This window comes from Tiliqua scincoides, chromosome 3 (assembly GCF_035046505.1).
Source record: "Tiliqua scincoides isolate rTilSci1 chromosome 3, rTilSci1.hap2, whole genome shotgun sequence".
NCBI classification, from domain to species: domain Eukaryota; kingdom Metazoa; phylum Chordata; class Lepidosauria; order Squamata; family Scincidae; genus Tiliqua; species Tiliqua scincoides.
In genome coordinates this window covers 40,196,944-40,209,259 of record NC_089823.1, presented here as the reverse complement: position 1 = coordinate 40,209,259, position 12,316 = coordinate 40,196,944, and the positions used below count along the sequence as shown (strand labels likewise).

General features: G+C 43.8%; 1 protein-coding gene across 1 annotated transcript in view; it reads left to right on the top strand.

The window, feature by feature from the left end:
* MORC1 (MORC family CW-type zinc finger 1) overlaps window positions 1–12,316 on the top strand; it is a 64,114-nt gene that overhangs the window by 14,783 nt on the left and 37,015 nt on the right. Inside the window, exons 7-11 of the mRNA XM_066621270.1 lie at window positions 54–213; window positions 1,186–1,291; window positions 4,991–5,116; window positions 7,213–7,292; window positions 7,731–7,804. Coding sequence (XP_066477367.1) covers window positions 54–213; window positions 1,186–1,291; window positions 4,991–5,116; window positions 7,213–7,292; window positions 7,731–7,804 — 546 coding nt within the window. The remainder of the gene's footprint in view (window positions 1–53; window positions 214–1,185; window positions 1,292–4,990; window positions 5,117–7,212; window positions 7,293–7,730; window positions 7,805–12,316) is intronic.

Here is a 12,316-nt window from a genome sequence, read left to right as displayed (position 1 = left end):
TGTGAATATATCTGAACGAGGATCAGTCTCTTTAATTTTGTGACCCTTTATAGGTGATAGTCCCAATACCGTCCTGGTCCAGTAGTACAAGAAGTCCTTTAACAGATGATCCTGAAAAATTTGCCACACAGTTGTCCATAATTTGCAAATATTCTCCTTTTACGAACGAAGCTGCACTGATGGACCAGTTTGCATTCATTTCTGGGGAAAGTGGTGAGTTTCTTGTTCCTGCAAAATAAGTCATCCCAACTGTAGCAACGGGACTAAAGTAGGGAGCCTGAGAGCTCAATCTGGCTTCCAGGAGTACTTGTCTGGTCTCAATGCATCTTGATCCCAAGTGACACCCTCTGTTGTGTATAGTGATGATACCAAGTTCACATAATTACGACATTTGTTTGTTCAGTTCTTGGGTAGTTAATATGAGAGGAAGAGTGTGATTTCGTGATAAACAGCCCTGTATTTTCTTAGTCATCTTTGTCCCCTGGATCAGAGGTTCCCAAACCTGGGGTGTTGCAACTCCTCAGCCGGGGAAGCCCTGTCCCTGCCCCCTTATGGGGCAGGGCAGTGGTGAAGGTAGCAGCATATTTCCTAGGATCGTGGATCATGTCTTTGCCAGGGACAAAGGGGATTTTTTTATACTTACCAGTGGCAACGCCAGCCTTCCAGGGGTGCAGAGAGCCCACGGAAGCCACTGCAGGGCTCTCCAAGTCTAGAAATATCTAAATATCCCAACCACATCTGACTTTGCCACCTGACAGTATAGTTCTAAGGTTGCTTTTACTCCATGTAGTAACTAAGGGCCCAGTCCTATCCAATTTTCCAGTGCCAGTGCTGCTGTGGCTATGGGGTATGCACTGCTTCCTATGTTGGGGATACAGTCACAGAGGCCTCCTTAAGGTATGGGGATATTAGTTCCCTTACCTTGGGGCTGCATTGCAGCTGCACCGGTGCTGGAAAATTGGATAGGATTGGCCCTCGGTCTCTGTGTTGGAGTAAAAACCAAGCCTTCCCCAGACCAAATCTAGAATCAGAGTAGATAGCAGTGTCTGGGCTCATGTGATCACTGCTGCCCCTATTGCTCCTGCCGCACAATTCTTGCCAGAAACAGATGGCTTTGATGGTGCGGGTTGACATTTTGGTATTATTTTTGATAAATTAATGATAGGTTTTAATCTTCACATCTAGGAACTTTGGTGATCTTATACAATTTGAAGCTTACTCTCAGTGGTGAGCCAGAACTTGACAATCAAACAGATGAGGTAGATATATTGATTGCCGAATCACCTGAGAGGTAAGTACTGTAGTCATTGTAATACAGAATTAAAAGGGCAGGAATAAACATTTTGGAAAATAATCTTTACAGACAACCAGATTTGTTTGGATACCTGAAAACTTCAAATTAAATATTTAGCTTCTCACTTGGGACCCCAATGGAATTTTAATAGTTCTCATTAGTTACATTAGTTTATGTTAGTTAAAATCCATAGAATTTCATATTCCTTTTTAAAAATTGTATTTCTTAGGACAGCATTTTCAGCATCTTTGAAGATGTGACCACCAAAAATAATGAAAGGATTGAAACAAAAAAATTAAAGGGAAGTGCTTCATAATGAGTATAGCCCACCATGTGCATACTCAAGTGGGCAAGATATAGAGACCTCCAAGTATGCAGACAAGCCACAGGGTCATCAAGCTTTCTAGCTCTTGTGATGGCTAAGGACCCAATCCTACCCAACTTTCCAGCACCGGTGCAGCTGCAATACGGCCTTAAGGTAAGAGAACAAATGTTTCCATACATTGAAGAGGCCTCTGTGACTGCCCTACCACCACAGGGTGCAGTGCACACCTCATTGGCATAGCTGCTCCTGCACTGGAAAATTGGATAGTATTGGGTCCTAAATCCAGGGTGACTGGATCGTTCCAGTCAGACAGGCTCCATCCTTCTCCATCTCAGCCTGATAAGCAGAGGGCCTTCTTTTCTCTTATGTATTTCTCGCTCTCTTAGAGAGCGACTAAGATGATTACGGGGCTGGGGCATCTTCCTTATGAGGAAAGGCTACGGCGTTTGGGCCTCTTCAGCCTAGAAAAGAGATGCCTGAGGGGGGACATGATTGAGACATACAAAATTATGCAGGGGATGGACAGAGTGGATAGGGAGATGCTCTTTACACTCTCACATAATACCAGAACCAGGGGACATCCACTAAAATTGAGTGTTGTGCAGGTTAGGACAGACAAAAGAAAATATTTCTTTACTCAGCGTGTGGTCGGTCTGTGGAACTCCTTGCCACAGGATGTGGTGCTGGTGTCTAGCCTAGACGCCTTTAAAAGGGAATTGGACAAGTTTCTGGAGGAAAAATCCATTATAGGGTACAAGCCATGATGTGTATGCGCAACCTCCTGATTTTAGAAATGGGTTAAGTCAGAATGCCAGATGCAAGGGAGGGCACCAGGATGAGGTCTCTTGTTATCTGGTGTGCTCCCTGGGGCATTTGGTGGGCCGCTGTGAGATACAGGAAGCTGGACTAGATGGGCCTATGGCCTGATCCAGTGGGGCTGTTCTTATGTTCTTATTTAATTCATTAATTTATTTATGCATTTATATCCCACTTTATCTCCTTGGTGGGCATTCAAAGTGGCTTTCGTACCTCATGCTTTTCCCCACAACATTTGGAATTCCTAATACTTGCAAAACTCTTACCTTGGGATTAGGTTAACTCCAAAGATAACCATTCATTCATAAAAATAGTGTAGAATAAATTCAACATGTCTCCCCCCCAGTGGTACTTTTGGGATTTACACAGATAATCCACAGTAGCGGACCTCCCCAGCCCCATGCTCCAGGGGAAAGGTTTGCGATGGTGCCACCCCCGGGATGCCACCCCCACCATGCGCAAATCCAACACCCCCCCCCCACTTACCTGGAGTGCACGGTGCCTCATGCGACTCCAGGACACTTCAGGGCAGCCTCCTGATGGTTTCCCGACGTGTTAAACTGTGCTTCTGGAAAACCGGAAGCACCGTTTCTGACCCAGTCAGGAGCCTCAAAAAGTCTTCCGCGGGTTCCTAAAGCTGCACGAGCTTCCGAGCCTGGGGCATTTGCCCCATCAAATGAATGGGAGGTCCACCACTAATAATGCACTAAGTGTAGCTCTTTGTGTTCTTCCTTTGGAAATATCAAAGCAACTTACATGAGGCGTGTAGTGAACTCATGCTTTCTTATCCTATAGCAGACCACTGGTCTCACTCACTCAAGTTAGGCCATTCTGACAGGCCTCTCAGTTGCAGGTGTTCAGAGTCTGAGGCAGAGATCTTTACCAGCACTGCTCCCCAAGATCCTTTTAATAGGAGACTGCAAGGGCTGAACCTCAGACCATCTGTAGGCAAAGCTTCTGTTCTGTCACTTAGCTGTGGCCCTTCCCCATGTAGTAGTCTCCAATGCTGTCATTGATCAGATCCACATACACTTGCCTTGATAGTGCTGTACTATCAGGGAGTTTTCATTCTATCTGCAGGCATTGAGTCCAGCAAATTGAAGACCCATTATCTTCTGGTAGCTAATCTTCAGAACAGCCACAAACTTCCTGCTCACAGTACTGTTCTAAAGAGATCTGTATAGTTGGTTCCAGCATTGAACTATACCTGCAAAATGTGGAATGTGGTCCAGGAACCAGGACTGAACATTGTATAATGTTCCCTGCTTCGTTGGTGGATCTGGTGGATCTGGTCCACCTGCAGATTTTTGTCCAAATTCATGTGTTGGCCACTCCATCCATATTTAACAGCCCAATCCTATCCTTCCCTCCCCCATTGATGCAATGGCGCCAAATTGGCAACCACTGCATTCTAGGGGTGCAGTTGTGAGTAAGATGATCATTCCCTTACCTGGGCATAAGCCTCCATGGCATGGGTGTGTGTGGGGGTCTACTCAGATCGAGGAAGGGGGATAGGATCCTGCAGTTGCTGCTGCTGCCAAACCTGCCCACTTCCTGGACCTGATACGCCCCTCCCATCCCAGTTTTGCCCTCTCCCATCTCCCCTTTGAACCTGCTTTGTTGGGTTGCAGAGGCATGATGATGTGGGTGGGAAGGCACAGGTTTTATGGCAGTCAGCACCAACTGAGCTCCATAAACGACATTGCAAGGTAAATATAGCACTGGGCCCTTAAAGTAGGGATAGGCAGAATGGATGACCAGTGGTCCACTGATAAATCTCTGGCCAACTTATTTCTCAGTGGACCATTTTCTGGTTGCTAGAATCTTGTAAAAGATGCTGGATGAAGTTAACTTGAAGTGAATCAGCAAGTCACTTCTTATTCAGACATTCTTGAGCAAGGATGCATACTCAACATCTATTTAACCCAGAGTAGGTAGACTTTAACTGTTAAGGAATCCTGACTTGCATTTGTGCTTTGCAATTTTCAGTTGCTATTCTAACAGATTAGTACTGGACATCCAATTAGTTTTTCTCTTGACTCTTGCCCTGCTAAAAAAAATTCTTCTCTGGTAGATTGCCATAGGTTTTTCAGATCTGGAATGAATTTGTTTAATTAAGCTTGGTGCGATATTTGGTAGTTTGAATGAGGTTTACTGTTTTGTTTTTCTGCTGCTTGTTAAGTTTTATTATTATTATCATTTTTGTAATAACAATTTAGAGTGATGTTATTGTGTATAATTAAAAAAAAACTAATAAAAGCTGAAGCATTATATGAGGGAGGAAAATATATCTGGTTGATAAAACAGCATCGCTGGCGTGTAGCATTTGAGCTAGTTGCAGTTTATTTGTAAGCCTCCTTCAAATATTTGTTCTGATTTGGAAAAGAACTGAATCACACCTTGTGGGACATTTTAGCAATGGCTCTGTAGGGCTTCAGGCCTTGTTTGTGTTTTTCGTTCAAGATGATTATGCACCTAATTTCCTCTATCCAGTAAAAGTTCCCCCTTTGTGGGCTCAGAGTGCTTCTGGTTTAAAAACCTCTTTTCTTTGGCAGCCTTCCAGAACAACGGTCTCTGAGAGCCTACATAGCCATATTGTACTTTGACCCACGAATGCAGATATTCATTCAAGCCCAGAAAGTGGAAACCAAGCGCCTGCCTTATTGCTTTTACAGACCCAGGTGAGTCAGCTGCTCTTACTCTTACGCAGCCTGGTATTTAAATGTTCAAAGCGCCATGCCTGAAAGCATTAGCAAACCTTTTTGGCCATGGTGAGAAATTGATTTTGATGGCAAGGCAATTTATAATCTAAGCCAAGTTCAAATCACACTTTTAAAAAGGTAATCAGCTGTGACCAAACACTTTGACCCAAAGCAAGGAACACTTTACATAAGATAATCACCTAACAGCAGGGATGCCTCTCCCAGGGGGTTTTCATTTGAGTGAAAGTTTGCCCAGACATTTCTGTAAACAAATTATAGGCCACTTCTAGAGTTCATTTTTAATTGACTCCTATTCTTATAATATGTGTAGCATGCATTTTGAGTAAGGATTAGCATGTCAATGAATGCTCTAATCCAGGTTCCAGTAAAACTGGGACCTGATCCAGTTCTGACTGTGACTCAATGGTAAGAGGCCTGTGAAAAGAGGGGATAATTGAAGTAGAAAGTTAGCAGCCATGTTGATTGTGTCGTATGGGTAGGCAACCATACATATCCGGTTCTTAAATGTGATTAGAGTTTTGTGGGTTCAAATGATTTTGTGATCACAAGCACTAGGAAAAGTCTGGTACACCACAAACATTACCAAAAAAAAAAAACCAGTGTAAAAGATCAGTGACAACCAGATGCAAGGGAATGGCAACTGGTTGCAGGTATCTTGTTATCTTGTGTGCTCCCAGGGACATCTGATGGGCCACTGTGAGATACAGGAAGCTGAACTCAATGGGCCCTTGGCCTGATCCAGCAGGGCTCTTCTTATGTTCTTAGTGTGGTCCTGCTAACAGAACGCAGAAAGTTCCTTAGTTAGGCATTTATCCATCAGGAAAGCTCCCACAGTTCATACAGGCCAACACAAATCCATCTTAATTCAAGACACAATGATTCTAGTAGAACAGGGGTTCAAGTAGAACAGGGGTTCAAGGGTTCTACTTCAAGGGGTTCTATTCAAGTAGAACAGGGGTTAATCAAACCTGCCTCTGAAGCAGGCACTGGAGTATTAGTATACTCCAGTATACTCTGGAGTATTAGTTAAACTTTGCAACAGAGCAATCAATAGACAATAACATAAGCACGAATTATAATTAAATATTTTAGGTCAGTGGTTCTCAAACTTTGAGGGAGCCTTACTCCCTCAGTAAGTCTTTGTGGGGGAGGGGCTAGGGCAGCGACGCGATCCCCAGGATCACGTCGCTAAGCAGGGGTGCTTTCACTTTTAAGTAGGTAGGGCTGCTGGAGGCTGCAAGAGGTGCAGGTAGCCCTCTGCAGTGCTCTCTGAGGTTTGGAACATTCAGTGAAAGTGGGCACAAAGCACCTCCTGCAAAATGGAAGTGCTTTGCACCCGCTTTTACTGAAGATTCCAAGTCTCGGGGAGCACTACAAAGGGCTGCGCAGGGCTCCGTGCACCTCCTGCAGCCTCCAGTAGCCCTGTCTACTTAAAAGTAAGTGAAAGCACACCCCCTTTGCCCCCGTAAGGACGCGATCCTGGGGATCGCTTCCCTTCCTTCCCCCCTTAAAGGGATGGGGGAACCTTTACACAAACTGGTGGGTTGCGACCACCAGTACACTACATGTGTATGTGTACACTACATACACTTTGTATATCGATTTCAAAACCTAGCTCATTTTGGATTGCCTGGCTGGCTTTTGAGCAGTTGATACACTTTTGACACATGTTCACACGTTCACAAAGCCATATAGACTCAACTTGCAGGACACAATGATCATGAGTGCCCATCCCCATATTGCCTTTCCACTTTTGATGAAGTGAGATATACATTCTTAGAATTCTACACAGGTCTACCTATCCCCCCCATTATGGAGGGTAAGGATGATATGTTACTGGATGCATGTGCATATTTACTGTTTGGTAGTTATGTCCGACATGTGGAGATGGCAGGGCAGTTGGAGAACAAGGTATACAACATTGCAGGTGTGCAAAGAAGGTTTGGCCTCTGTAAAAGGGGGACCCTGTTTCACAGAGCTGTTAAGCATAAGACAACTGCATACTGAGTGCCATAAAAATGTAATACATGTTTGTGCGGTGTGTGCCTTGATAGGATGTATCCATATATCTCATCTTCCTTCAAAGAAGTTGCTATGAATGAATTACGAAAGGCAGAAATGGACGTGAAGGCTGGTAGGCAGTGATCTCTTACATTAATAGCATTTTCATATTATATTCTTAAGTGCTCTCTAAGTGGTTGCAGACTTTGTAACTGGAAATATGGATAACTTACATAACCCTTTTGTCGTTGGCTGCACTTCACAAGAAATCATTTCTCTCCCCTATGAGAAAATCCAGATGACCCATTTGCCCCATTGCATGGAGACTTCGGCAGTCTAACTCGGTGGATCATCTATCGAATAACATGTGGTCTCAGGGGTCTGGTGCACAATGCAAGTTTCACACTCTGGATAAAAATCTAGCTTGTTCATGTGTCAGAGAATATAACCTGAATTTCATTAGGATCGTGGTGTCCACTGAAATAAACTTTAATATTTTTGCTTCATGGGCGGAGTGGATTGGAGAGCGTCTCCAAAATAATTTGACAAATGATTTCTTTTTCACTTGTAGCTGAAGACATTGTGAAAGAAGCAAAGGGCAGGCTAAAACATTTGCAGGACTCCTTTTTGCATGTAAACACTGAGGTATTTATCAAGGATGACATATCTGATCTATTTAGAATGTGTTCTTTTTCATGGGCACATCTACCTGGAACTACTCCTATGCAAGCCCATTGAAATGAATGGGCTGCACAACAGTATGGAATCACTTGCAGGGTTGGACGAACTCTGGGTGACCAGACCCAAATTCAGATGTAGAGAGTAAATTCTCCCAGGTCCCCGAGGTCAGTTTGAGCAAGAAACTGAGAAAGATAGAAGTGCAGCACAAGGGACTGCCGTGTCAACCAAATAAAAACAGAAGGCCAAGTTTCTACTATTTTAACTATGCATGACCAACTCAGAGGCTTCATGCTACCTTTCAGTCTCAGGGAACTGATATTGCAAAACCCTAGTTTGTCCTCTGCAGAGAAAGGATTCCAAAGTTTGATTATACACACTTCATGGTATCTCACTAATAGCCCAATCCTATCTCTTCTTTCCATCGATGCAGGGTGACCAATGGAGGACAAAATGCCCTATACCTTTAACAATTGTATAGAAAAGGAAATTTTGGCAGGTGCAGCTCAATATGGAAGGGTTTAAAAAGCTGCACCTCCCCAAATCCCCTCTTCTCTACAATGGTTAAAGGTATAGGCACTCTGTCCTCCATTGCATCTGGTCACCCTGCATTGAGGGAAGTGAGAAGATGCCTGCAGAGGTGATGTTCCACCAGTGAGCACAGTGTGGCTGCCAGCACAATTGCCGACAGCCGCATATGCAGGCCACTATCAGCTAGCCCTGGTGACTTGGCAAAGGAAATTGGCAGTGGGTGGAACAGAGCAAGGAGAGGAGGAATGGAGGAGTTTCTGGACAGGGAGGGGAGTGTGTCAAAGGCAGGAAGGTTTGGTTATTGGCAGTGGCTGTGCCAGTATCCTATTCCCCTTCCTGGTCTTGGTTCACCTCCCAGTGTCTACATGTGCCAGGAAAATGGCTTGCACAGATCCATGGAGACAAATTGAGGCAGTGGAGGCTTGCCCCCAGGGTAAGGGAACATTAGCATGACTGCATTGGCAGATGGGGACTTAGTTTGGATTAGACTGTACATTAGATCGTATCTTCAGACTCCCAACCAAAATGCTTGGTTCAAACCCTGCAGTCCCTGGCAACAATATTCCGCACTTCCCATTCATTTCAGTGGTTTTGGGCCACTGAATTAGAAGGATTTCCCAGTGAGTTGTGCCCCACCTGTATTGCCCCATCTTGCGCTATATGCAGCAAACTATCTCTGATGACCCACAACTGCCAACAATTGGCCCACAACTACCATCACAGTGCATCAACATTTGTCTCATTTGTCCTTGCTACCCAATGATACTTATAAGTTAATTGCTCAGAAATATAGGATATGACCATTGTTAATGCTAGGCTTTTGAAGGTTTTGCCTAGTGTGACCTTTAAGCAGTAGGGAAGATTTTCCAATCCTGTTAATTGCGTATTTACTATTGCTGAGGATTTTTAAAGTTGTTATTAAGCTGCCTTGACTTCAGGTTCAGTGATTTCTTAAAGAATGTTTGGAACACACTTTCCACTTCACAGGTCTACCAATGTGATAATTAGGGCCTAATTTTACCTGCACAATTATCATTTATATTCATAGGAGCATTCCCTGGTACTAATCCCCACTATACTGATTTGTTTAGACTTCAACAACAGTGCATGATTGTGACTATATTGCACCAACTCAATATTTATCTAGTGCCCACAGTATGCTAGGTGCTGTGTTTAAATCAAACTAACACAGCCCATGTCAGGACTTTGAATACTTACAGTGATGACAGAATGGTGAATCAGGAACTACCACTAGGTCTTGGAAGTTTTTCTAGTGAATTATCAGACAACCAAAAATAAGTGTAATTTTTTTTCCACAAAAAGTAGTTTTTATTTTTTGTTCGTATTTTTTAAATTTATTTCCACACTTTCATACTACCCTTCCTCCAAAGAGCTCAGAGGTGGTGTACGTGGTTCTGTCCTCACAAGGACCCTGTGAGATAGGCGAGGCTGAGAATTAGTGACTGACTCAAGGTCACCCATGACGTTTCACGGCTTGAGCAGGGATTTGAACCTGTACCTTCCAGGTCTAAGTCTGATGCCAGAGCTACTACACCATGCTTGCTTGATTTACTTCATCAGGGCAGTGCCCATGGTTTCTCCTTTTCCTTTATTCTCACATCAACCTATGAAGTAAGCCAGTGCTTCTCAGATTCTTCAAGGGAGTTGGGAGCATTGTTAAGTGTGTGCAGGGGAGGGGTTATGCTGCTGGGGGAGATGGGTTTCTTCAACTTACCTGAGGGAGTGCTGGTCTCCGGGGGGGGGGTGCGGGAAGCCCTGCAGAGTGCACCCCTCATGTAAGTTTTTTTTTAAAAAAACCTCCCCCTCGCAGCAACACAATTGTGGGGATTGCATTACTGCCTTCCCCCCTCCCCTTAAAGGGGCAGGGACAAGTGCTTCCCTGGCTGTTGGGTTAGCCCCACCATTTTGAAAACCACTGAAGTAGGCTGTTCCGAAGGATGGTGACTAGCCCAAGATCACCCAGTAAGCCAAGATCACCCAGTGATCACTCAGTAAGCCAAGATCATCCAGTAAGTTTTGTGGCTCAGTAGAGAGTTGAACCTAGGTCTTCCTGGTCCAAGTCTAGCATTTTAACCACTATACCACTGGATGTGAAGATAGTAGGATCCCATCTGGGTTCTGCCAATTTCCTATAAAGTTAAATCCTATTCTCACCTGCACTTTTACCTCTCAAACCACTTTTTATGTCATATTACCCACTACCATTGTTTGAGGTTGCCAATACAATAATAATAATGTTTGAGGTCCATAATTTTTTTTAAACAAGTTTAAAAATAATTAAAACATATAAATATTTATTATAAACCATATATTCATACTTATTTATAATTAAATTATATATAATACATTTCAATTCTAACATATAATTTTAAAACAGGGGGTTTTTGGGGGCAGGAGCATGGCTATCTCCTCCTCATACCTGCTTTTCTTTAAATAGCCTCCATTCTGTTGATTCATAAGGATTTTGAACAGCAGATACAGCATTGTTAAAAACATGAGAAGAGTCAAGTTCCATCATTCCAAAGGTCTCTCTGGTTCAGCACCCTCTTTTCGATGGTGGCCAATCAGATAACTGGAACCTGTAGGCAAATCTCCCTCTGTTTTTTCAGTGATAGCCATGTGTTTCCTGTTCCATCTAGGGCTATTTCTCCCTTAGGATTGCAGGCCTTAAATATGTTTGCTTAACTCTTGACTGAGCCAATGACAGTTACCCTCAATATTCATGCATGGAAGCAAGTCCAGAATTTGCAGTAATGTAAAATGAAAGTCGAATCTTAGTTCAATGGGCCTTCAGTACCCACAGGGGATCCAGGATCCTGGGAGGGGAACCAGCCAGCACTGCAGTTACTTACTTGGGGGCCATACTGGGCCCTTCGGAGGTCACATGCAGACTCCTGGCCTCCTCAGAAGCCCTCTAGGATGCTACCAGAAGTCACCAGGGAAAGCTGGAAGTCGCTTCCGGTCACTTCCAGGAGGTCCTCTAAGGCTCTCCAGCTGCAGGCTCAACTTCTATGGATACTCAAACCTGTGGGTGCCCATCCTGTGGATAAGGACCCCGCTGTATTGCAGAACAAGTTGGGGTTTTTAGTACTGCAGCACTGAGTCATTTTCATATTAGCAGGATAGGACCTAATTCCAGAGTTTAATAGATTAGAACATAAGAACAGCCCCACTGGATCAGGCCATAGGCCCATCTAGTCCAGCTTCCTGTATCTCACAGTGGCCCACCAAATGCCCCAAGGAGCACACCAGATAACAAGGCACGTGCATCCTGGTGCCCTCCCTTGTGGTGCCCTCCCTTGTAAAATCACCTTGTAAGATGTGAAGAGCACAGCAAAACACAAAGAAAAAGTCTAAATAGGAAACTATAGCAAATGCTGAACTTAACTTTAAATTAGTGGTTCCCTGGGGAACTCTAATTCATGTTTCGAAGCACTGCATTTTAATGACATTTATGCGAGTCTTCCGAGATTCCAAGAGCTGCATGTAGTGTGGCAGCCCCTTATTGTTATATTTTTGCCATATCCCTTGGCGCTTATTGCACTGAAGATACAAAGGAAAGAAAAATTGTACCTTTAATCTCATTTTTCAGCACCTGATGTATATGGAAGCTGAAGTATTCTGTTATTTAGGCATTTGGCTCCATTCTCCTATCCTGCTGCTTTCTTTGTTTTATTTATTTCTTTAGTCTTTCCGCACAGCATGGCAATCTGCATTGGTAGACAAGGGAAGGTTAATGCCTATAAAAGAAACAATGCTTTTTGACATGGTGGCCTTCCAGTGCAATGTGCAGTAGTGAGCCTCTTTTCAGGTAGAGAGGTGCGCATAGCACATGGTGCACTTTCCCTATCCTGCAAAAGCTCAACAAGAGTAGGTAATGCCACTGTTTGAAAGATTTTCTTTTCTAAATGATTCAAGGAAAGCTGT